The 26,173-nt window shown below is 37.3% G+C and overlaps 1 protein-coding gene across 1 annotated transcript; it reads right to left on the bottom strand.

Moving 5' to 3' along the window:
- Window positions 1-875: 875 nt before the first annotated feature.
- LRRCC1 (leucine rich repeat and coiled-coil centrosomal protein 1) lies at window positions 876-25,605 on the bottom strand. Its single transcript, XM_054060394.1, has 19 exons — window positions 25,476-25,605; window positions 25,002-25,207; window positions 24,583-24,648; window positions 23,678-23,845; window positions 22,424-22,593; window positions 22,116-22,325; window positions 21,133-21,335; window positions 19,336-19,522; window positions 18,854-19,002; window positions 17,524-17,728; window positions 13,189-13,328; window positions 11,747-11,948; window positions 10,543-10,728; window positions 9,153-9,327; window positions 8,267-8,430; window positions 7,192-7,400; window positions 6,866-7,003; window positions 3,693-3,828; window positions 876-3,085 (listed from the first exon to the last, which is right to left on the bottom strand). Exons 1-19 carry the CDS (start codon window positions 25,532-25,534, stop codon window positions 2,963-2,965), a joined length of 3,096 nt encoding a protein of 1,031 aa, XP_053916369.1. The 5' UTR covers window positions 25,535-25,605; the 3' UTR covers window positions 876-2,962.
- Between the last annotated feature and the right edge of the window lie 568 nt (window positions 25,606-26,173).

Consider the following 26,173-nt stretch of genomic DNA (forward strand, 5'->3'; position numbering starts at 1 on the left):
CCATCCAGACAGTTTCTTATCTACTGAACAGTCTGCCCATCAAATCCATATCTCTTCAATTTAGAGGGAAGGATGTTGTGGGGGACCGTGTCAAAGGCTTTACAGGCTTAAAGAAAGAAATGTTGTTGGGAAAAGACCTTTGGATACCCCATCACAGGAGGTGGTAAAGCAGGAGGTGGTAGAGCACATTAGGAAGGGACATTGCACTGAATGTGCCATGTCACGTAGCTGTACCTTCACAGACAATAGAAGCACGTTCAAGGTAATGTGTGTATGTATAGGAGCAAGCAGGTATGCATTCTGTTTACACCCTGAGTCATATTCCGTCTGGTCTCAGGTAATACAGGAATTTCCTGACTGAATACATGTTCAATATTGATTTAAATAGTTACATTATCTTTTCTGGAAATGAAAACAAAGCAGAATCTAATAATGCAATCAGTTTTAAATCATCATGATTAATGCAGGAGAACATGCCTTACATCTGGCAAGGGCAAACTTCACATTTTGTTTAGATTTTTATTTATTCAGTTATACATTTAGTAATCCCAGGCTGAAATTTATCCCTGTGAACTGGAAAATTTGGCACAGCTCTAATCTATAGTGTATTCTTAGTATTTTATGATTTTGAGGCCTTTTCCCGAGGTAGAGATCATTTAAATATCTCTTTTAAAGCTCTGAGGAAGCCGTGCAAGCATAGAGGGAAATGGTGCCAAATGTAGGATTAGCTGCCTGAAAAACAAATAATCCAAACACTACTAATGCGTACATGTACCTAAGTAACGTAGCATGAGATTTCTGAGCCAAGAACAAGGAACAAAAAGAATTTATGCTAAAACTATTAATAACTCCCTATGATGAAATCAGAAAATATTTACAGAATGAAAGTATTGGAGGAAAACCCTGAGCCAATTAAATCAGGGTAAGAGCAAGCTCTTTTACCTTCCTGGTGTGTTTGAAGTAATTATTTAGTTCACCCATGGTGTGGCTAGGTTAAATAAAAAATAAGCAAAGAAAAAAGAAGCACACAGGGAAGTGCTTGATAAACACGACAGAAAAGCACTCTGAAATGCACCAGAAATGCTGCAGGATTTCTGCACGACTGACTTCCATATAAGTGCTATAGAACAGCTTTCAAGCCAAGTGTTTCCTCACATAACATGGCTTCTGAAGAAGCATAAGTGTGCAGAGCATGAAGTAAGAATGGCAAGTTATTTCCTTCTGCATTTAGAGAACATTGATACATTTCTGTCAGGGAATCGAGATCCCTGGGATGCCAGCAGGTCAATAAATTAGACTACTTTTAAGCTTCACAGCAAAATATACTAGACTGACATTCGTTAACCCGATTCTGCTAAGAGCTGGTTCTTACACCTGGCTGGTCATTACCATTATGTATTAACTTTGACCTATTATCAACGGTTAGCAGAGATTCAAAGCAGTCAGCCCTTAACAGCTATATCCCACCTTAGCTGGGAGCAAACAGTACCACAAAGTGGAGTCCTCCTGGTTAGCTGCTGATGGCTCCACTCCTGGCTGGCCTGCAGGGCCAGGTGCAGGAACTCTGGAGGCAGGGAACCAGAGCATAAGCAGGTGTCTGCTCCCTGCTCCCTATTAAAATCCCTAGATCTGGGAACTTAACCTTTTGTAAAGCCATGCTATCCCTAGAGCATCCCCAGCCCTCCAGTCTTGGACAATGTTATTGCATGAGTGGGATGGAGGTGGTGTTTTCCCAGGCCACTGCAGGTGCCTTATTCAGTTGTTTGGCTGTTTTTAATTTTCCTTTGCTGCTGCTTCCTTTCTGAAAGCTGCCTTGTTCCCAGCTCTCAAGGCTGTGCTTTGTCAAAGAGCAGTCCATGACCATTGGTGAGTTGGTTTTGGTGCTGTGGCCTCCGCTTTAAACTTGTGCCTATGTTTTCAAGGACTTTGTTACATCCCACGCTTAAGCTGTGTTTCAACAGGAGGCAGCTGGTATCAAACTCTGATTCACATGGCAAGTTCTCACAGCAAGCTTATATCAAGCCCAACAGGCCTTGCACAGTTAGCAAAAGGCCAGGGCCTTTTACTAGTGCTTCCACTGGGCTGATGTGCACAGAAATACCTATATAATTATACCATATCATTGTGCTTATGTCTGGCTTCTGAACAAGCTGATGGTAAAACCAACTTCGCAGCTTCTATCATGATTAGAGCAAGAGCACTCTGCTTTAGCTCCTGCGAGGTGCAGGGTGCGAGGAAATACCGCCATCTGGTGTAGCAACAAATAACTGATTTTACCACTTAGAATTTTACTTACTACTGCAGTATTAAACACCTCAGAGTATGGCATAGTACAAGGACAGTTTAGGATCTTCTAAGTACAAGCAAATGAAATAAATGGCTGAGTGCAGTGCAGATGGTAAAGTATCCATCATGAAAATAGTAGAACAAACATTTTAATATAAAGTTTATGATTAACTTCCATAAGAAGCTGTTCATCACCTCCTACTTCTCAAAAGCCTGGTAGGAAGCCTATTCCGATACAGAACCAAACCATGCTGTCAAAAAGGCCAGTCAAAGTTGCAGGGCTCAAGCTTTCTTCAACAACAGTGGCAGATTAAATGCATTTTTTTGTAAATTCTTATCTCTTATTGCAAGAATCTCTACTTCAATGAAGGAAACCATCAAGCTATCATTTTCGGGCCTTTCCTTCTACATTCTTCTCTCTTATTAAATGTACTAATTCCTAACTTGAGATGATGCTTTTCATCTGCAGAGATTTTGACAAAACAGTTAAAAATAACCAAAGGTTAGAAATCACTGTTTATTATGAAAATATGGTAAAAATATTTACGTCCCATTCTCAAACCATCAATACATCACAAATAATTAATTCTCTAGAAAACAAGGAAAATTGTATTGCAGTGTAGGAATTTGCTTAAGTTTGACATATACACTAAAAATATTTATTATACAATGATCTTCAAAGATCTTGTTGAATATCATTCAGTGCATGTGTAAGTCGTCTTATTTTATTTTCCATGTTTTTTTTATTGTTTGCCGTTTCCTGCAGAAGCTGACGCATTTCTTCTTCAACATAGTAAACCTGAAAAAGCACACAGAGATCAAATTGAATTCTTGGTTTTCCTTAATATGCCCAAACCTGTATAATCTTGGCAATTTTTAACACTGATGAGCACTGCAAGAGTTATATGCTTATGTTTAAATAAGTAATGCACCATTTTTGACATTAAAGCAAAATTCTACTACTGCATCTCAAAAAAAGTATTAATTTGCTAAGAGATGCCAAGTAATGTATCAAACCCAAAATATCTACTGAGCAGAAAAAGCACTGGTTGTCTCACTAAGGAATAATGCAGTATATGACAGGAACAGTAGCTGTTAACAAGCATAGGTGAGTTAAATGGGTTATCTGGCATAATCATTATTTCTTGTGTGTGTAGATAACGAATGTTTAGCTACTGACTCATAACAGCTACGCAGCATGTGACTTTGCTTGAGTGCAGAACCTCATGATGGTACAGTTCTAGAGATTTTCTTGCTGTGCAAAGATTTGAGTACCAAACCAGGGCTGTTTCCATCCAGAGATCAGCCAGATGGATACAAACAGGTGACTTCAAGCACTATTGTCATAGCAGCTGTAGAATAAAAATGCAAATAAAGTAAAAATATAAATTTAGTATTAAAATTACTTTTTCATTTGCTGCTTCAATTTGTTTTTCCTTTTCATTTGCCAACTGCAATAATTCTTCCTGATGAGCTGCCAACATTGACTCAAGTTGTTTTCTAAAAGCATTATCCATTTCATGAAGCTTTTCCACAGCAATCCTAAAAATTGATTAAAAAAAAAAATAATCACACTCTTGCAAGCAACTGAAGTATTTTGCTTTTCCCAGTTCTGCCTTTGATAAGGTTTTAATAACGTAGGTACAAAGACAATTAATTCAATATCTAGTTTCAGAAGATGTCCAATTTTCTTAACTACATCTTCTGGTTTTATGCACTGTGTTTAGGGCTTCTGGCACTCCTCTAAGCAGAAGCATTTAATCACTAGCAAAGAATATGAAGATTCAGGCTTTCTACTGTCAACATGGATAAGAACTCCACCGATTTTTTAACATCTACTTAACATGCTTTTGCTTCCTGAGAAGCAATCTTCTAAACAGCCTGTAAGCCTGTGTCTCACAGAAACAGAAGTGTCTGCTTCACAGAAGTGGAACATTTTCTTGACTCCAAGCAAATTCTGCTTTTAGGAGATAACTCTAAAATATGTAGCAACAGAAAGCAAGACAAATTATTCCACTATGCATTTAATTTACACCAAAATTTTGAAACAAACCAGAATTATTTGGGACAAAACTTCAGTTTCACTACTGATCTTCCAACAATTCCAAAACCTGGTACTGCTGACCATTTGAGGTGGTAAGGTGGTTGTTGGGGTTTGGTTTTGTTTTGTTTTTTCTAAAATCAAACTTGACCACCAAGTTGTTTTCTTTCCTTTTTTAATCAGATGACCTTCCTTAAAAATAAGGGCAAAAAGTGTAATTAATCCAAAAGTTTAATTTAAAAATATAAAGAAAAAAACCTCGGTCATACTAGCTTACTCCTTTGGTAACTGTGTGGTTATTGCTGCTAGATAAATATGCAGTCTTACTAAGCTGCTAATCTTTTCTTAAGAATCATTGTGAGGAAGGAAGAAAAATAAGAGAAAGGGGCCAAAGAACAAAGTAAAAGATCATGCTAACAATCTAAGCTCATCACATGCAGCAGTCTACCATACTTCTGGATATCAGAAAAAAATTCTTCACAGTAAGAGTCATTGGGTACTGGAACAGGCTGCCCAGGGAGGTGGTCGAGTCACCTTCCCTGGAGGTGTTTAAGGAACGGGTGGATGAAGTGCTTAGGGACATGGTTTAGGGAGTGTTAGGAATGGTTGGACTCGATGATCCAATGGGTCCTTTCCAACCTTGTGATTCTGTGATTCTGTGATTCTCCATAGTGCCAGACACATATGAAATAACTGAGAATCATCTTAGTCCCTGACCATTTTTGGGCTATGACTTACTTGTTTCTGTATCATCTCATATTTACTATTAATTGCTCAAAAAATTGTCAGTACAAGAGGAATAATAAATTAAAAAGCTGTTGCTACTTGTATGGGAAGAGAATGACTTTAAGGATAACATATAAGGGTCTGTTGGTCACAGACCGAAAAACTTATTTATGTTTAGCCTAGGTAGTGATAAATATTGAGGATCCATCCTTCATTTCCTACACTACACACAAGATATTTTCATCCTGCAGAGGTGACAGTGAAGCACTGTGGCCTCTCTCATAAGCCCAAATGTAGTTGCTTGGCTTGACCAGTTATTTGCAAGCAGTTTGTCCCGTGCATCCTGATCATGCACTAGAAGCCTGACAGGTTCATGCTCAAAGAAACCCTGCAATACAATGTGCACAAGCACCTTCACTGCGTGACTCCAGCCAGCATCTGTGATGACTTTGTAACAGTCCCTCTGATGTAAATGTGACATGGAGTTTCCTCACACAGGTAAATCAAAAGTATTGTGGTGGAATGCGTGTACTATGGAGGCTCTAAGTATTTTCAAACAAAATGGCAACATAGCTAAGACGTTTGAAGGACGAATGCTGTAACTGAATGCTAATTCCATGAAATGAATAATAGAATCATTTGGTTGGAAAAGACCTTTGAGATCATAAAGTTCAACGGTACCTGTCCACTACTAAACAATATCTCTGAGCACCTCATCTACCCATCTTTTAAACACCTCCAGAAACGGTGTCCAGGAACCACTTTCCTAGGCAGCTTGTCCCAGTGCCTGAAAATCCTTTTGACCAAGAAATTTTTCCTGATGTCTAATCTGAACCTCCCCTAGAGCAACTTGAGGCCATTTCCTCTTGTCCTATCACTAGTTATCTGGAAGAAGAGACCAACACCCACCTCTACAACCTCCTTACAGGGAGTTGTAAACAGTGATAAGGTCTCCCCTCAGCCTCCTTTTCTCCAGGCTAAACAACCCCAGTTCCCTCAGCCGCCTCTCACAAAACTTGTTATCCAGCCCCTGCACCAGCTTCATTGCCCTTCTCTGAACACAGTATTCGAGGTGCGGCCTCAGTAATGCCAAGTATAGTGGAATAATCACTGGCCTGGTCCTGCTGGCCACGCTGCTTCTGATACATGCCAAGATGCCCTTGGCCTTCTTGGCCACCTGGACTTACTGCTGACTCATATTCAGCTGGCTGTAAACTAACACCCCCAGGTCCTCCTCTGCTGGGCAGCTTTTCAGCCATTCTTCTCCAAGCTTGTAGTGCTGCATGGTGTTGTGTCCCAAGAGCAGGACCTGGTACTTCGCCTTGTTGAACTTCATACTGTTGGTTGCAGCCCACCAACCCAGCCTGTTCAGATCGCTCTGTAGTGCCCTCCAGCAGATTGACACTCCCACTCAGCTTAGTGTCATCTGCGAACTTACTAAGGATCCATTCGATCCCTTCATTCAGGTCATTGATAAAGATATTGAACAGAACTGGGCCCAGCCCAGAACTGGGGAACCAGCCACTTTTTCACCCAGCAGAGGGTACGCCTGTTCAGGCCAATGTCAATTTGTTTCTCAAGCAGAATACTGTGAGAAACAGTGTCAAAGGTTTTACTAAAGTCCAAGTACAAGTCACCTGTATAACAAGAATTACTTCTGTGCACAAAGAGCTTGCAGCAACTGGTCTCACCAAGTACTTAAAATGGTATTATGCATTCTTTCACCATATAATCAAATGGTTTTGTATACTTATTAACAATGCAACTCTATAGTAACTGAGCAATCATAAAATAAGCTATTAAAGTTTTCACCTCTGAGTTTGAAGACTTTTATTTCTCTCTTCAATCAGCTTCTTCTCTTTGATATCAAAGTTCTCCTTCATTTGTTTAACTTGAACCTCCAGCTGACTTAACAGGTCTCCTTTACCTTGCCACTTCATTTTCAGTGCGCTGAAAATGAAATGCACATATTTACAACAAACGCTGATACCACTTCTTAGGAGTGTGGAAATTTTTCCATGCTTCCATTTTTCCAAGTTTCTGTGGGTTTTAACAGCAAGCAAGTACTCTCTGAACATAAAATAACTTAATAGCAATGTTGCATACTATTGTGATCCCAAAGAATTACTGCCACTCACCTCTGTGCATTCTTAATGTCATCAAGTTCTACTTCTTTTTCTTCTAGCAGTTGCTTTAATTCTTGTTTTCTATCATTTTGCCTTTTTAATTTTTTCATTAGGTCTTCCAATTGAGCAGCTTTTTCATCCAACTGTACCTGAAAAAATTTCTGAGCTTCCAGATTTTCTTCACGCTGTTTTCTGATTTGTTTGTCTTTTTCTTGTAAGCCCTGTAGAAGATAAATAAATATTTCAGAACACAGAAACTCCCTTCATTTTAAGTTTATTGTTACCCTTAAAGAGTATCCTGTTTAGTTTAAGTTGGAATAAAGCAGAGACAGACATGGGAAAGTTTATTCTTCTAAATGTATTATTTTATGAAAAATACTTAGTAAAGTATAAACAGTTAAATCACTTTCATCAGAAAAAAGTCAATATTAAAAAAAATCAAAACATAAATATGAAATTGAAAACAAGCTAAGAAAAAATTTAGAACTCTACTACAACTTATTCTACACACACAAATCACTGAGCTGATATTCTGGTATGTGGGTACACATTTTGAGTAACGCATCTAACCTTGACTGACATACCACACTACAGAACTTCACTCTGATTAAAAAGCTTAAGTCTAAATTCTCTAAATGAGATGAAGATTAATAGAAGAAAACATACTAGTTCTGCTGTTGAAATATTGATTGCCAAGAACTTAATATAAGAAAATAATATTTACATTGTAAAATAAACCTGAAGCAAACTTAAGAAAATTCTTTCATTTTTCTATTAAACATAGAAAAATAATGTAATCTAACTCTCATAGTTGTTATCAATAATAAACTGAAGCAAGGTAAAGACAAGAAAGTTTTTACATAAATATGGTTCAGTGAGAGATCTGAAGTAGCACCTCTGTATACAAAGTTAACACAAGGCCTTTTTCTGCTCTCAGTGAAGTCAGTTGCCATTGACAGCCTTATTCTACTTTCTGAGCTAGTAAAATAGAAATGCAGAGTCAGCTTTCATTTCAGCTCTTACAATACCTTTCACTTGCAGGTCTTAATTTTAGATAAGCACATCAATTTTCAGACACAGCACTTACTTCTTTTAATCTCCTAATCGTTTCTGTCTGATCATCCACTATTTTGTTTTTAATTCTTATAGTATCAGTGTCCTGTTCCTTTTGCTTTTTTAACATCTCAATCTCATTTGTTAAAACTTCAATTTTTGCCTCCAGTTTTCCCCGATCTTGAGCAAGATGAGCCCCTAGATAAAAGAGGATATTCACACTACAGCACTTAATTTACAGACACCTTCAAGATCTGCATTGTCAGGGTGGTGTGTGGGCAGGAAGGAAGGGAAGAACCACCTTAAAAACCAAATGTGACCATTTCACCCACTCGAAACACTGTAGGGCTTTAATCTGCAGGTAGGTAGTACTTAAGAGGAAATGTAGAACTAAAGGTTTGTATTTTATCCTTTGAAAGCTTCTCTTACAGAAGTCAATAGATTCTTGCAGACCTAACCAACTTCTAAGAACCCACAAGGTGGTGCTGGATCACATCAATGAAGGAAAAAATGAGAAAAGCCTAAGCTTTTTTTGACCCAGTATTTAACACTTCTTTTTAAGATATCTACTGAAATTTTCACATTAGTCTTATCTGACACACAAACAGCATTACATAGCACTTTATAAATCCTTATTTTCCTAGTTTCTTTTATATAAGAGTTCTTTGTGTAACGTTGTGGTATTTTAACATTTTGTGGAAATACATAAACTGCATTCAAAACTTAACTCCCACAACTGCTGCAGTAGTTTCTACCACTACAGAAGATCAATTTTTGCATATCATCTTTACATCTAGAAAAGATCAACAAGGCATCCAGAGACCCTGTCATGATGACAACTATATTAGAGGGTTTATTAATGACATCAAATACCACAATTTTCTCTGTAAAATAAAAAAACCAAACAACTCCTGTTTTACCCTGTTGTGCCAGTTCCTGCCCCCATATTTTCCTTTCCATTTTCAACCCATCAATCACAGATTCCTGGGCTGTCAGCTGAGAAATAAGCTGTCCATTTTCCTTTTTCAGAAGTTCAATTTGAACAGCCTTCTGTTTGTCCTCCTCAATCACAGTTTCAAGTTCTCCAGTTCGACACTGTATGAATGAACATTGGAAAAAGACAGTAAGATCCTTTAAAACAAGTATTCAAAATTTCAAATCAATACTTGGCAGCTAGGAAAGTAATACTGATATACAGCAAATTAAGTTAACTGAGGAATATTCTGCTTGCATACAGGGTTCTATTTGCATCTCTTCCCAGTAATGAAACATGAACGTTTCCTTCAAATAGACATATTTCAGTTCCAGAAAACTATAAAGCAGACTTCTAAATAGCCTAAGATTAAGCCTCACCTTAAATTATCGATGCCATTATAAAACCCCATTTAGAATTATAAAAGTACAACTCAAAAAAAGAAAAAAAAAACCCAGAAAATCGGGTTAAGATATTAAAAACAAAATCAAAAGAAAACAGAGGATGAGTTGAACTTCCACTTCCCAGCATAAATATTTATCTTCAGTTATGCAGGCTACTGTTTGTTTTACAGATTACAGCTGTCTAATATAGCTATTCTAATTTTGTTTTAGCAACATCACTGACTGGCAGAATCCTCTTCTGTATAGAAACAAAATGTTTGGACTGTACTAAGGAGACTGGAAACAGCTGTGCAGGGGTTGCACTGAAGTTCTGACATAAAGATGGACTGGATACATACATGGACTGAATCACACAACAGTTTAAAACTTACATTCCTGAGATTTTTAAGAACTATTTATGGATAATGTAGCACTATAATATGTTACCATACAGAGATCAATAGTGCAAGATAAAGCAACTGTGTGCACAGTATTTAACATTAAAATAAGGCAATTAGTAGTTTTATGCAGCTCAGAGATACTAAGCTGCTAATACCTGCACTTGATTAATTGTGCAATTTCATTTTTACTTCATGTACACTGAACGCTGCAGAACAATATTTCATGACTTGGAATCCACATAGAGTCAGTGGTATTAATGCAGGTTTTAAATCTCTGTTTAGAGTGACCATTACATATAAACTGCTAGCACTCACAATGCAAGGAGTGCACTTCTGAACACATGAATAATGAGTCTAGATTTTGCTATATGAGGAGCAAAGTGTTTGTGAGAAACAGAAGTGCAAGGTTCAAGAATAAATGCTGATGTGGAGTACAATGTTTTAGTGGAATAGGAAATGCACGTCAACACACTTTGTATGGATTGTGACTTTTATAGATAAAATATTAACAAAAAAATCATATATATAGTTAAAAGGTTTTGGAACAAAGTACCTTTAGGTTTCCTGTAGCTTCTTCATTTGACTTTGTTAATTCTGCAATCTTTGCTTTCTGTTCTTGCACTATACTTGTCAGGTCTTGGATTAGACTTGTCATCTCTTTTTCCTTTTGTTCAAGCTCAAAGAGGGCTTGTTTATGTTCAACTAGATCAGCAGAAACATTTTCAAAATCTTCTTTGACCTAAGGTTTTATAAGAAAAGAAGACTTGAAAAATGCTAACATTTGGAAAATGTTTGCATGTATGCATACACACAAAGGACATGTGAATTTTAAATACAGGAAAAAATAGAAGTTAATGAAGAGTACGTGAAATTAGTGACTATCTGAAACTGGGTTTCTGTCAGTTTGTTGGCAATACTTCAACTCAAAAAATTGGTTCTGCTCAGCTACAAATTTATTAAAAAAAAAAGCTAGAAAAAGAAATAATTCAGGGTTGGAGGGGAAGCACAGAAGAAAAAAACATAGCTTGGGAAATGAAAACAATGCCTTGTTTTAATCTTGTTAAGATCGACATTAAAATCTGGGAAGAACTTCAAATTCATTTTATTTTTTTTTTCCTCGCAAGAGAAAGATTTGAAGGGTGAAAAAACAATCTTTTCTTTCCTCTTTTCTCCTATATATCCAATTATTTCAAATCAAGAAATCCAATTTTAATTTAAAGATGAAGCACTTAAAATTTAATTTCACTTTACATATAAAATAATGCGAACACTAGCCATGGAACTAAGTTATCTAAGGAATTTAGTAAATAAGTTTTGAATTTGAATTTCAAAATCCATATCCAAAACTCAATTTTGAAAGCTAAACAGGGAGCTTTATTATTAAATGCACTAGTATATATCTAACCATAAACTTAACAAAACACAAGAGATTGTACAATTACTAAGTACGTTCTAACAGAAGGTCAACATCTTTTAAAGGAAATTAATACCACCAGAAAGAAGTTTTTCTAATTTCTTCAGGCTGACTTTTACTTGCGAAGAAAAACACTGGTTTTTTGAGTGCTGACTTGGCATTTGTTGTTTATGTTCTAATCAGTGGTATCTCAGATTACTACCAGTATTTTTAGATGCATCCTTAGAGCAATGACCTTAAGGATTAAAAAAATAAAACCAAACCACTCCAACAAAAAAAACCCCAATATATTTAAGAGAACTACAACTCCACCTAGTTTGAGACGAAAAGTTCTTCATCCTACCTCTTTAAACCTTTTTGCTTCAATTGTCAAAGCTAAACGAAATTCATCTTCTAACTGTGTGCGTTCCTGGTTTAACATATTGATTTTCTCCTGAAATTCTTTAACACGCTGCTCATGCCTCTGCTCCTCTTTAGCCACAGCTTTTGACAAAGCATCTTGAAATTCAGGTCCATTTAAAGCAACTCGGTTTTCAAGTTCTTTCCTGAAGTTACCAAATGTATATTTGAGACAAGAACTGCAGTACTGCACAATGCTATTTCAATTGGTTTATTAGCATTTCTTAAAAGGCATAACGAATTACAAAAATAAATGTGATAGATTCCTTAGTTTCACAGACAGATTTTAGTCTTCTATGACAATGGCCTTGGGATGGAGAAAAGTTGACTGGTGCTAAAACATGCAAAGGAATAACCTTACTTTTTAATCCAAACTTTTGTAGAAATTATTCAATTGCTTCTGTTAGTTACCATTTGTTTGCTTTGCTGTTACAAAGATCTGGAAGAGATACTGGAATCAAGGGAAAGCACTGTACTTCCAGGTACGCTCTTTTTATGTGCTTCCCTTCACCCTCATCCAACTGCTGTTGCTTCTCACTCAGACCCAAAATCTGAAAAACAGCAACGTGGACCTATAGGGTTCCAGGATAAGCCTCCTTGCTGTCTGGAAGCGTTCCCACAGACTACTGAAGCAAAAATTACCCTACACTTTAAGACTACTCTGTTCATCTGCTTTAAAGCACAAACAAAACATATTCACTGTCCCTCACATTATGTCCTTTGTGGATTTATGAGATAATAATCGGAAGCTCTCAAAACTTTGTATTTGAATACATTTATCCTTGTAAAATTTACCAAGTGTAACGGGCTTATTTTGTTAACCTCCCTCACATACTAGTATGCCATGCACCACTTGTTGCTTTAATTTGTACATATATTTGATTGTATTAGCTAAATAATACTTATGTCCAAGTATTCTCCACAAAAATAAAGTTTTGAGAGGAAAGAGAAAAAACAGCCAAATATACCACCCTAAAGCAAGATACTGTAGAAGCTGACTTTTTTTTTTTTTTAACACCTTGTGTTACTGTAGTATATGCAGATCTTCAGTCAATAATTCAAATGCAATTTTATTTATATCTACTTCCTGGATCAAGTACTTAAAATACAAGAATGCAGCCATATAATAAGAAAGAACCTATCAAATGAAAGACCAGAATAACACAGTTGCCTTATGTGGATTTCTGAGCCAGTAATCTACAATATATGAAGATGTTCTTAAATGATCAAGAAGATGGGTGAGAAGACATCTACATTTTTATAAATGTCATCTCTCTCATTAAAAATGACAAACAAAACCACATCCATAGTTGGCACATCACATTTAAACAAAACACGTGTGCAATGCTAGCATCTCTATTTTGTGAAAACGGTAAGACACCATACCTTTGCTCTTGCTCTCTTAGTATAAGAAGTTCATGTAGTTGTTTTATCTTCTCCTTCTGTTGTCGAAAGGATATTCGAAGTAACTGTACTTCTCTTTCATTTGCTGATGCTTTAAGCTCTGCTTCTTGCACCTGTTTCATCTGTGAAGATAAAAGAGAGGAACAAGATTTTCTTAAAACTGTAGTCTGTTCTTCATGTCCTATACTAGAATACAAAATAACTGGTGCTGTATTTTATAATAGTTTTATAGAAGTCTACCCGGGCAATTATGTTTACAGCATGCACCACAACTATCAGTATTTTTCACAAAATTTTATGGAATTTCATTATGCTATTATTTAAGACTAGATGTTTAAAATTAAGCCTTTGCTTAACCTACTACTACAACAAAAAAAACAACTTCTATGAAGAACCAAGAACATTTACTTAATTTATAAAAAACTTAAAAGTGTCCCCCAGAAGTGGGATGAGTATATTGGCAGAATGATTACAAACTTTTGTACTGTCACATTTGTATTAGTTTTAAGCAAAACATTTTAACTGTGTTCACTATCATTTCTTTTAGACACTCCAGTTACAAACCCCTGCATCTGTCCCAGTTTTACAGTTGCTGAATGGAGCTGCTGGATGAGGGGAGACCTCATTGCTCTCTGCAACTACCTGAAAGGAGGTTGTGGAGAGGAGGGAGCTGGCCTCTTCTCCCAAGTGACAGGGGACAGTACAAGGGGGAATGGCCTCAAGCTCCGCCAGGGGAGATTCAGCCTGGACATCAGGAAAAAATTTTTCACGAAAAGGGTCACTGGGCACTGGAACAGGCTGCCCAGGGAGGTGGTTGAGTCACCTTCCCTGGAGGTGTTTAACGGACGGGTGGATGAGGTGCTCAGGGGCATGGTTTAGGGAGTGTTAGGAATGGTTGGACTTGACGATCCGGTGGGTCCCTTCCAACCTAGTGATTTTATGATTCTATGATTTCCAATGATTTTATGAAAAATTGAGAATCGGTATAAACACCAGGTGGCATACTCCACTTCCTCCACTTAATGCAAGCTCTTATGAAAAAATCCATTTTATAGTCTTAAACCTTTTACATACAAAGCTGTTTTTTTTTTTACTAAGTATGAAAAAAGATATGAAAAAAACTATTAAAAAAGATTACTCATGAAATGATAATTCAGAATCAAGACACTTCAGAAGGCTGCTAGTTAGAAACATGCAACAGAAACAGTAAGGCTGATGTTAAAGGACATATTCTTATTCCTAATAATTACCCATAGCATTCAACCCTTTTGTGCTCAAGCGGTGAGCAGTAACAGCTTTAACTTGCCAACCTGTCCTCCTAAGCCAACCAAGGAGTCTCCATATTCTGTTCTTACACAATTCTAACTCTTTGCTTTCTAGAGTATCAAAGCTGCGAATGGTTAATGGACTGCACAAGATTTTTCTATCAGTTATCTAATGGCAGAGCTAGAAGGCACAAACAATCTAGTTTAGTTTCCAACTTCCACAAGAAAACAAGCAAAAAACCCAACCCCAACAAAGACAAAAAAACCCCCTAAATCTGCTTTCTTTCAGAATTCCATCACAACTATGCCCTCAACGTGATTTCTGAACAATCAAAATGAAAAATAAAAAAAAAATTAAGGAACAGATATATAGAATGTCCTGCACAGACAAATAAACATTGTTTCCAATGTTCATCATCTCCTGCAATTTCCCTTAACATATGCAAAAGATGCGGCACGTCTTGAGTTCCAGCTTGAGAATGCCAGAGGTACACAAAGTTTGTACAATATATTCAGTTGTATCAAAATTGTTGTGAGGCTTGAGTATGAAGCCAAGTCCTCATATTCTTCATGTTAAGTCTCTTTGTTCATGAGTAACATTTAAACATACCCCACTGTATTCCTGCTGTTTCGTGGACGAAGTGAAATAATTCTCTACTAAACTGAAGAACTTAAACCCAAAAATTTGCAGTAAGAACATACGCAAACTTAAAGACTGCCAGAAAACAGGCTACGCATCCAGATGCATAATAACTTATTTATCTTTAATCCTTTAAAGAAGTAATCTAGTAACACTGACTGAAATCTTCAAACAGTGACTACCTAGAGCAAACATGATTTACCAATGAAGGTAACTGCCAATGGGTACAATGAGAAAGTTATATAAAATATTCTAGTATTTGTTAATATTAGAGTTGATAAAATAGGCCAAGGGTATATTAAATCTGAACATTCAAAAAGATAATTTAGGTTCTAGAGCATCATAACTCTTCTTTGAAGCATAAGAGTATTTCTACAGGATTTTAAAGACAGGAACAAAAACCTTCCCCTGAATAAAGTTTTTCATTTAATAAAAATGATGCTACTACCATCAAAAATATGACTAAAGTGACAGGGCCTGTCAGGCCTAAAACTAAATAGGTGACCCATGGATGATTCGTATTGCACTGCTATGTCTACTGTTTTAATCTGTAACTACTCACGCTGCTATTACCGGTAGAATTTTGCTGTGCTATTTTTAAATACATGGGGTGTAAGAAAATGTACCGTAGTTGCATTATCAGTAGAACTGGCTGTGACACCCTACTTGTAGCTCCTCCAGCATAAACGGGATGAGCAAAAGAGCAACATTCTAGCTGACCAGTCAGCATGAGCATGAACACTGTGTGAAAGAACTATGCAGGAATGCTGCACCTCATTGGATCACTTATTTCGAAGATAAGGAGACAGCTTGACATCTCTTATCTCTTGAGCTGTAACCAGACTTCCAAGGTGGGGAGCAATGAGCCTCTGAGACCAGAGATTCAGCGTTTTTAGAATGATGCAAGTTGTTTATTTAATGATATAAAAGCTGACCCTCCTGCAGTGACTTTGAAGACTTCACCTACAAGTGGACGCACTATGTAGGACCTCCCGACTGTCCGAGAAGGCTCTCCAAAGTCCTCACAATAAGGGGCTCTCCAGCTACTGCGGATATGGATGATAATAGGACCATAGGTGATATATCTTTCTTAGTTACCATACATATTTTCTTGTCGTAATGACTAGACATGTTGCCTTTAACGCTGTTACTGTTAACTTGTTGTTAATCACTACTAATCATTTCTCGCCTTTCTTGTTTTAATAAGTTAAATAAAATGATTTCACACAGTATTAAATAGTTTGGGCATGTTATGCTGATCGCACTCTGTGCTTAGCACTGTAGTATAATAATAACTTATTTCTGCAAACTCATTAAAGGAAAAATAAAACAGACATACACCAATAAAAGAGAAGAAAATGCAGGAAAAGAGAAGAAAACACTCATCTTGCTAAATTTAGTACTTTTCAAATGAACAATCTGGTATGTGATCTAAACTGAAGTCACTGCTAGATCCATAACAGCTGCAGGGTATTTACAGGTATTTACAAGGAAGAAAATGGAAAAGCCTCTCATGCTGAAAGAGGAGCCTAAAGTGGAGGGTAGCTAATCCATAACTTAAATGGCACTTGCAGTTTGGCTGTCAGCACACTCCTCCATTCTGTTTTCTTTCAAGGCATCTGAGTGACAACACGTTCTAGCACACCATACTAGCCATTCAGAGACTTTTCAGGATGGATATGTTAGGATTCCATTTCTGTAAGTAGAAGCATTCAGTGACACAGAAGTGGGCTAGTATTGGAATATAATCGAATAATAGGAATAGATACTGGAAGATACAGTATTTGGCCACTGAAAATTCACCAATGAATTATTCAGTCAGAAACAGTGTCAGTAACTGGTCCAGCATTTTGATTTTATGTATTTGTACATTAAGCAAAGTGCCTCTGACATCAAAAACATCAGTATATTCTCCAGCTGTGAAAACAAAACTATAAAATCCCAGCAAACAGACAAACCAAGCAGAATCTTTAAAATAAGTTCTCTGCAATTACTAGTTTATTCCGGTTGCAATTCAAAGCATCCAATTCCTTAGATCACCAAAACAAAAAGAACCACCAGATTTCCATCCCACTAATAAGATCTTTACTGATTTCAGCAACAATTTAAAAAAACCCAATTCTGTCTTTGTTACTGTGTATTCTCAGAAAATAAAACTCTTGGTGTTAGGTACATAGCACTCGTTGTCCTTCTTAAAATCATAATCGCATAACATATTTCTATTTATAACATACATTCATTGACAATTAAAATAGACACTTATTATTAACTACCACTAGGTAGTAAGTAAAACAAAATGATCAGTTTTATTGTGGAACACTCAGACTGGTAAAGCCTAACATTTCTTAATAGGATTTCTAGGATTATAGTAGTCATTGTATTGCCCTTGTATTACTTACGAAAAATATTTACCTCTATTGTTCGTTGCTGCAATCTCTGCGTCTCCATCTTGGACAGCATTTCCTCTAAAGCTTGCATGGTCTTCTTATATTCTGCTTCTTTATTTCTTGCCTGATTTAACTCATTAGTAAGTCTTTCAGTTTCACCTTTCAACTGCTGGATATCTGCTTGCAGTCCTATTTTAACACCTCTCTCTTTCAATATCAATTCCTTTAACCTGAGAACAAATACAATAATGTTATATTTAAAGCATTTTCTCAATGTATTTGGCATCAAGTTAAATACTAAACAGACATTAATAAGTGTTGTAGCACTGTATCATACTCTGTGTTGATTTTTACCATGTACATCATCATGTAAAGCTGTTTAGTAATACTTTACACATGTTTAAAGTCCTTTGTAGCATTTTTATATGGAACTTGAATTTAAAAGAAACCAAGCGGAAGACAGTTTCATAGATAGGTCTTTAAGGAAGTGACATTCTAGTATCATTTTACTTTATATAGAAGTCAAACATATAGTATCAATTTGCAATTTGACAATTTTCTTCAGAAAACTTTGAAATATCCTTAAATATTCTAATAATTTTTGATATAAAATCTACCTCGAAAGAAAACGAACATAATAAGCCTCTTATCCAAGGTGGTAACAAATAATGGCAGGAATTGAACCTAAGACAAAACGAACAAAAGGGGAAATAATCACAGTCATGGATGGTAACTCAAGATGCACTTGGCTTGTCCCTTCCTTACAAGAAAGGAAATGTCTTTGATAAATAGAATGAAGTTAGGACAAATGGAGCAGAAATCTCCAATCATAACTGACAACAAGCAATACTTTGTTAGAATGCTCAGAACTCACAAGGATGATGACAGCAGTCTATACAAAGATATGCTACACCTAACCTGCACAAGCTATTGCCTATAGTCCAACTCTGGCCTACAAAAACCATATTTGTTCAAGTGTGCTGTGCGTGAAAATAAAAAGACAGCTGTATGTGTAGGCAGAAAGGGAGATTGGGAATTGGAAGCTGAACTTGGGGTATGAGACAGCTACTACAGCTTGAGCTGAAAGTACAATTATGGTACGGGTTGCTTGGGAAGTAATGGCTAGAAACGGATGTACATGATAGTGATACTGCACCAAGACGAGAACAGAAAGAAAACTGCAGACCTGCAGAAAAAATTTCATTAGGTAATTCCAAAAGAAATTCTAGCACAACTTCTTGATGTGTTTTTTCAAGTATATCGTTTAAAGCTGTTCTTGTTTCGTAAGTCTATAATTGTATTATCTTGAATTACAAAAAACAACACAACATGGCACTACAGCACTGTTTCCTTACCTGTCTGTAGTATATACCGCCATAGTCTGAATATTCTTTTCTTCTTTTGCATACTTCTGTAGCTCTCTGACATGCTCTATTAACTTTTTCTCTGCTTGCTCTGCTTTCCATCTCCTTTCTTTCTCCTGATCCAGTTCTTGAATCAGCACCTTAGCAAGAATGTGGTAAGCATCAACTTACTAGGAAACATTCAAACGTAGCCAAAAATGACAAGCAATATTTATAATAGTAGAAGAAGACTTTTTCTCTTTCTAGAATTCATGGATGACAGAGGAAAGTGCAAGCAACCAGGCCAAAAACCCCTATAAAACTGAAATAAAATAAATTCTCCTCCAGCAGACACTGCAAGAAATCCACTATTTTTTGATGCTATCCACACAGAATTATTTTTGTCACCTCCACTTTTAAAGTTTCACCAGGAGACACGTGCTTGTTTTCATGTAAAGACAAACTCATTCAACTCAAAATGATGCAAAACATACTCGGTATGTTGATTCCTCTGTGGCATTTGAATTAGTTTCTTCTATTTTTTCTATATTGCTCTGTCTTCCAGTTAATATTTCAGCTTTTCTTCCCACTACTTTCAAGTCTTGAGCTTCTGATGACAAGTTGAAACGAGAGTCTCTCTGGCTGGAGTGTGGACACTTTGAGGAACTCTTCTTCACTCCTCTATAATAGTAGGACATCAAGGCATATTTAAGAATATGCAGTTTAAACAGTAACAGGTTATTCAGACACTTTTACAGAACAAAATTTTACATTTTATATAGAAGCTGAATTTTACAGAGTTCAAAACCACATAGAAAATAATTTGCAAACAGATCATAAAAGAAACAGCTAAATTCAAATCTTCAATTGTAAGATATTTGTGTAGCGCTAGTAAATGCTACCTGAAAAAAAAAAAATCTTATGGTCACATAGATATGAAACAATTTTAGAGAAGCAGAGTACCTATAGAGCTGCAGTGGCTGACTAAACTAGTGTATTTCAGTTTATATAATCTATTCATCACTTCTGATATGTATTATATAAATCAAACAAATTACTACGGCATCCTCAGTTTCATTACAAAATATGGACAGTTATATTCTTGACCATCATTCTGACACTATGAATCTTCTTTTTTTAATTTGACTCAGTTCTGCCTGTGGAGAATTATTCCGTCTCCACAATGTAAAGCAAAGCTGTTAGAATTCTCAACTGGAATCTTTGGTTCTTCGACTTCAGCAAAGCCTTTGACACCGTTTTTCACAGTATTCTACAACTGGGGTTGTTTATCTTAGAGGAGGGTGAGAGGAAACTGAGAGGAAACCTTATCACCATCTACAACTGTCTGGAAGGAGGTTGTAGAGAGGTGAGTGGATGAGAGCAAATAGCCTCAAGCCGCTCCAGAGGAGGTTCAGATTGGACAGTAGGAAAAACTTCTTCACAGAAAGGGTTATCAAGCACTGGAACAGGCTGCCCAGGGAGGCGATTGAGTCACCATCCCAGGAGATATTTGAAAGACAGTTAGATGAAGTGCTTAGGGATATGATTTATTAGTGGACAGGTATGGTTGGAGTTGATGATCTCAGAGGCCTTTTCCAACGTAGGGATTCTACGATTCCTTTTCACCTAATGACAGAAAAACCTCATACAGGGAAATGACTGAGCAAAGAGTGAACTTCAAAAAGTTTCAAATAATATATACTAATACATGAGGAACCAATACAGAAAAAAAAAAGATGCATAAGGTTATATATATAGCAGTCAGATTAAGAAAAAAGGAGCTTGTATATTAAACATTTGTGAGCTGTGCCAGATGATAAGTAGCTTGTTGCCTTTGGGGTGGGTGGAACACTTCAGAAGTTTAAAAACTTTTCCTAATTGACAGATTTGTTATGAAGCCTCAGTAGCTAATAATTTTTAGAGCATTATTAACAGAGCTAATTTACCTTATCTACCACATTCAGCAAAAGGTTTCAAGTCAAACTACATTCACTTTGACAATATTCATAGAATAGTCTGGGTTCGAAGGGATGCTTAAAGGTCCTCTAGTCCGACTCCCCTGCAATCAGCAGGGACATCTTCAACCAGATCAGGTTGCTCAGAGCCCCGTCCAACCTAACTTTGAATGCTTCCAGGGATGGGGCATCTATCACCTCTCTGGGCAATCAGCCCCTCACCACCCTCACTGTAAAAATTTCTTCTTAAAGCAGGATAAAAAAACATTATGCCTTGTCCTATCACAACAGGATCAACTTAATTCATTTGGCTTTATATGGCAAACACTGGGTTACCTGTCAGATACTTTGTTCTTATGATGATTTGCATGACAATTAGTAGACAAGGTAGTTCTGCGGTAAGTAGGGATCTTGCTTCTTTTCACAAGCTTTCTGTTGTTCTCTTTCACACTCTCATTTTCACTCTCAGAAGTTGGATCTGTGTCTCTCTTAGCTTTGAGAGCATTTGGAGTAGCTTCCCTTCTTGAGGCATCAGATACCTAAGAACAGAAAAACTTTATCTATACATTTTACACTTTCTAATTGGCTAACTTCTAACATTTATTCAGGTGTTATTTTTAAATAAGTTAAGAATTAAAAAATAATTGATACATAAGTATATAACTGCTACCATACTACTCCTTCCTTCTTCCTAAAACATTTTATTGTTTTAAAGATAAAATAAACACAAGAGAACAGCACGTTTGAGAACTTGTTGTGTCTTTTTTAAATACCTGAAGGTTGCTTAAAATCCTTAGGCATAAAAGCTTGATGCAAACTGTAAAACAAATACAGCACTTAAAACTGACAAAGGCCTGCAAACGTGGAAGGCATACCATAAATTGTTACAACACAAATCTGACAAAGATATCAGCCTAATGACCTAGCAAAATTAATTTTCACCAACTCTATAATCCAGATATTTGACTGCATTCCATGTTTTACTCAAATTCAGTTACACTTATTGATGGCTTCAGGGTAAAAAAATTTTCTATGTAACGTAATTTGATCAGACAGTATATAGAACTGAAAAGAGAGCTATGTTTTTTATTTAGTATGAAAGTTCTTGTGATTCAAAGTACAATCTTCAGTTTAGAAGACTTGTTTTTATGTTATTCCCAGTTTCTCAAAATTAAATATACATTAGCACAAAGTCAGCACATATACACCAGCAGAAATGCTCCACCCTGTTCCAGCAGACTCTTGCATTATCAAGAGGAACACCTCATTTTATGAGCAGAACTTTCTGTGCAATCACAAGGAAAAAAAAAAAAAATTACCTTTCGCAGTATCTGTGAAATCTGATCTTCTATTTTTTTAAATCTTATGTCACTGTAGATTTTATCAAGTTCAGCCTTCTCTGGTTCTGAAGAGGAGACAAGCTCTGTAGAGGAGCTTATCGTGCTTTGTACTGGTTTTCTTGCACGTTCATGAAAACGAGCTAATGCCTGGTCAATATGTGGCGTCACCACTGGTAAGGTAACATAGTCCTATTAAAAGGAAAAACAACTCTTAACATTAATGCATTTCACACAATATAAAAATAAAATGTATCCATTTTAAAATCGGTAAACAAAAACTATGGCACCTGATTTCTGGATGAAGGGCACCCAGATGAAACCAAACCACCCAGAATGTCTTCTAAACACTGTAAATTTGAACACTTGTCTTCTGCTGGGTCCATTGGTTCACCAGAAATATTTCTTCCATCTAGAGTTTTTAGCTGGGGCAATGTCTGAAGAACAGTTTCTCTATAACCTTGAGGAAAAGATCACACTTAAATTGAAATTAATATTTGACAGAGACATCTATTATATTTTAGGAACACTGTCATCTTAAATTATCAGTTGCAATTTTATTCAAAGAAAAGAAAAGTAGTTGTCTACACTTTTCCCTACCCATCAGGCTTTCAACAGACAACAGTACTAAACAAATTAATTGAGAGGCTGCCTGCTCTGGCCTACATAGGGATTTCTCCACCATTATCAGCACACTGCAGCTGCACACACAACCTTTCAATATTCGCCCATTGCACCGGAACAGCCGACTCAAGTACTAGAATAGACAAACACAATGGAAAAGCAAGTTCTGAAAGGGCTGAAGGTAACTTCATCCTTTCTCAGTGAATGAAGTAAGGCATTATGAAACTGTAAGACACTGAAGTTAAATTTCTTTAACAGAGTAGGGGATCCTAAGCATTGAAGATACTTTTATAAGTGCCACTAAAGAGGCAGATTTGAAGAAGTATGTAAACACAGAAGAAAATTGGTGGAATTTTCTAAGTTATCTCCATAGCTTTAATAGTCCTGCTCCTGCTTCCATGACACCTGAATGCACTTGCAAAATATGTTCATGGAGGCTTTTGAAAACATTACCTAAGGCCTTATTCAGCTTCCCTTAATTATCTCTAAAGTTTCTCCATAAGAACTGTACACATATTACACTGACAATATTTACATGTTTATGATATGGTTGTAATTTAGTACTATTTTAATTCCTACTATTTAATTCTTTATAGCTGGCAATGAAAATTTCAGGTTTAAGTATTTCAGGAAGCACAAGGAGTCATGGACTGACATTTAAGTATTTCCAAAATCATCTTTGAGCTGTTCCAAAGGCATCTATGGTCCATGTCTACCTTCCTGTAGATTTTCCACTTTTTTATACACAAAGAAAATAAAAATGCCTACACCAAACATGATGCTACAGAATTGTAGAATGCTACAGATTGACAGAATTTAGACTTCTTTAGGCTGGCTGGTTTGTGAATGAATTTGCAAGCTTCCGAAACTGGCTGGCAGCTTAAGGGTACAAAGTATTTACCCTAGCATGAGATCCATACCTGCTATATGACAAACAGGATTGGCCTTTCCATTTTTTTCCAGCGTCAGATTTGTCAAACAGCACAGCCCCTTTGTGCATTGAAGTAAATGATGAATATTGTTTATACAATTGCTGTGAAGGTCAATATGGCTGATGTTGTGACTGGTTCCATGAAGGCATAGAAATCCTGAAAGTTTGAGAAAAAAACAGAATATAATGATTTCTGCTATGATCTTAGATTATCAGGTTTCAACCAAATGGCATCTTGTTAAAAAAATATTCGGTAAATCATACGTTATAACTGGAAATGATGTAACTTCTGCTCCACAGCCGTCTACGTATATTAATTACAGTATACTACCACACTGTACAACGCTTAAGCTAGTTACGAGAGCTAACTTTGACGAAACATCAGTTTCAAGCTGTTAAGAAGCATGTAAAAATAAACACCTTGCCTGAAGTTCCTTTTCATAGCTCAGCTCATTAAGAAAATTCTTAGCAATGTTCTTTTTAACTTCCTATTGCAAATTCCTCTCGATTCTATAGCTTATAACCTTAGCTACCACTGACCATTTCAGCAAAACATTCAGAATACACCCACATGATCACCAAAGTTGCATTTTTGACCGATAAAAAGGAAAGATGTAAATATTTTGGAAATATCTCCCAAGACTATTGCATTTTTCACTTTGGAAATAAGTTTGAGACATTTAATGTACTACTTTGTGAACAAGTTCAGCCTCACCAAATACAGGAGGATAAGTTCCAGTTTGTAACAACCCTTGATTTTACAAACACGAAAGCTGAGTGTAGCAGCAATTGCCACCTTAGCAGCATTACTCAGTCAATTGGCTGAACTATTAGACACTTAATTAAAGTGAGGCAAATGTTTTTTATTGCACTCCACATACCAAAGTCACTTACCAGAAAGATCATGTATACGATTATATGACAAATTCAGCATAGTTAAATTAAAGAGTTTTTCCAGCCCTAAACAAAATGAAGGAAAAAAGGAGACAGTAAGATTTTCAGAAGAACGCTCCGCTTTCATGAAATCAAAGCCTGTAAAGTAAGACTTTTAAAATTATAACCACGAGTTATGAAAACAAGCTATAATCATAATATAAAAATCCTTTTATTCCTTTATAAATTAATGTATTTTGCTATGATTAAGCTTATGGGGGCTATGTACTCTTTTAAAGACTTACATAATAATATGCCTAGCAGCTTATATTAACTTAATATAACGCTAATTACTTGCGTACTTTCCAGAAGCAAGCTTTGACACAACTCTTACAAAAGCTTCCTAAGTAGCTAAATAGACAGAAAGAAATATTGCAGACCCTCCACTCTCGTTATCAGGTTACAAGACAGGCTCAGGGTGCGCAGATTCACCAGGGAACTCAGCCCCTCGATCCGGTGGATTTGGTTTGATGATAGGTCTAAATGCTGTAGATTCCGGAGGTGGCCGAGCCCTTCGATCCTGGAGATGCTGTTACAGTGCATGTTGAGCGCGTGCAGGTCAGAGCTCAGCGAGACCTCCAGCAAGCTGTGAGGGAAAGGCACCTGTCATCAGCCAGGCCCCTCCATCCCCGGCCCCCCTTCATTTCGAGCTCCTCCCTTCATTCCGAGGTCCCCCTCTCCGCTCCTTCATCCGCGGTCCCGCTTCATTCCGGGCTTTCTTCCCCTCCTTAATTCCGGGCTCCCCACCTCTTTCCTCCCTTTATTCCCGCCACCCCCTTTTATCCCCGGGCCCGGCCACGGCCTCTCCTCTCCTCTCCCCACCCCGCGCCCCCAGCTCCCCGCCCGCTCCTCACCTCTTAACGCCCTTATCCATCAGGCTGAGCTCGCCGGGGACATCGCGCTCCCCCTCCATCCCGTACCCCTTCCGTCCCAAACCGCCGGACACTTCAAACTTCCCTCGCCTCCCGAGGGCGACGCCCCATACTTTACGGCGGAGGCAACAGCGACTTCACGACAACCCCGTCGCAAAGCAGCACCGCCGCCTTCCACCCTCGAGCGGGGCGGGCACGGCGGGGGGCGGGCGGTGCTGAGGCGGCGAGGCCGCTGCGGGGCGGGGTTGCTCGTGATTCTTCATAGTAGGGTCAGTCGGTTGGGAGAGAGCTCTGAGATCATGGAATGGGAACATACCGATCTGCTACTAAGCCATGTCCTTTAGCAGCTCATCTACCTGTCTTTTAACTACCTGCAGGAATGGTGACTCAGCCACCTTCCCGGGCAGCCGCTGACAGTGCTCGATAACCCTTTCTGTGATTATTTTTTTTTTCCTAATGTCCAATCTGAACCTCCCCTGGAGCAGCTGGAGGGCATTCTCTCTCATCCTATCACCTGTCACTTGGGAGATCAACACCCACCTCTCTATAAGCTCCTTTCAGGTAGTTGTAGACAGTGATAAGGTCTCCCCTCTGCCTCTTCCAGGCTAAACAACCCCAGTTCCTTCAACTGCTCCTCATAAGACTTGTTCCCCAGTCCCTTCACCAGCTTTGTTGCTCTT

The sequence above is a fragment of the Cuculus canorus genome, chromosome 2, assembly GCF_017976375.1.
Source record: "Cuculus canorus isolate bCucCan1 chromosome 2, bCucCan1.pri, whole genome shotgun sequence".
NCBI lineage: Eukaryota > Metazoa > Chordata > Aves > Cuculiformes > Cuculidae > Cuculus > Cuculus canorus.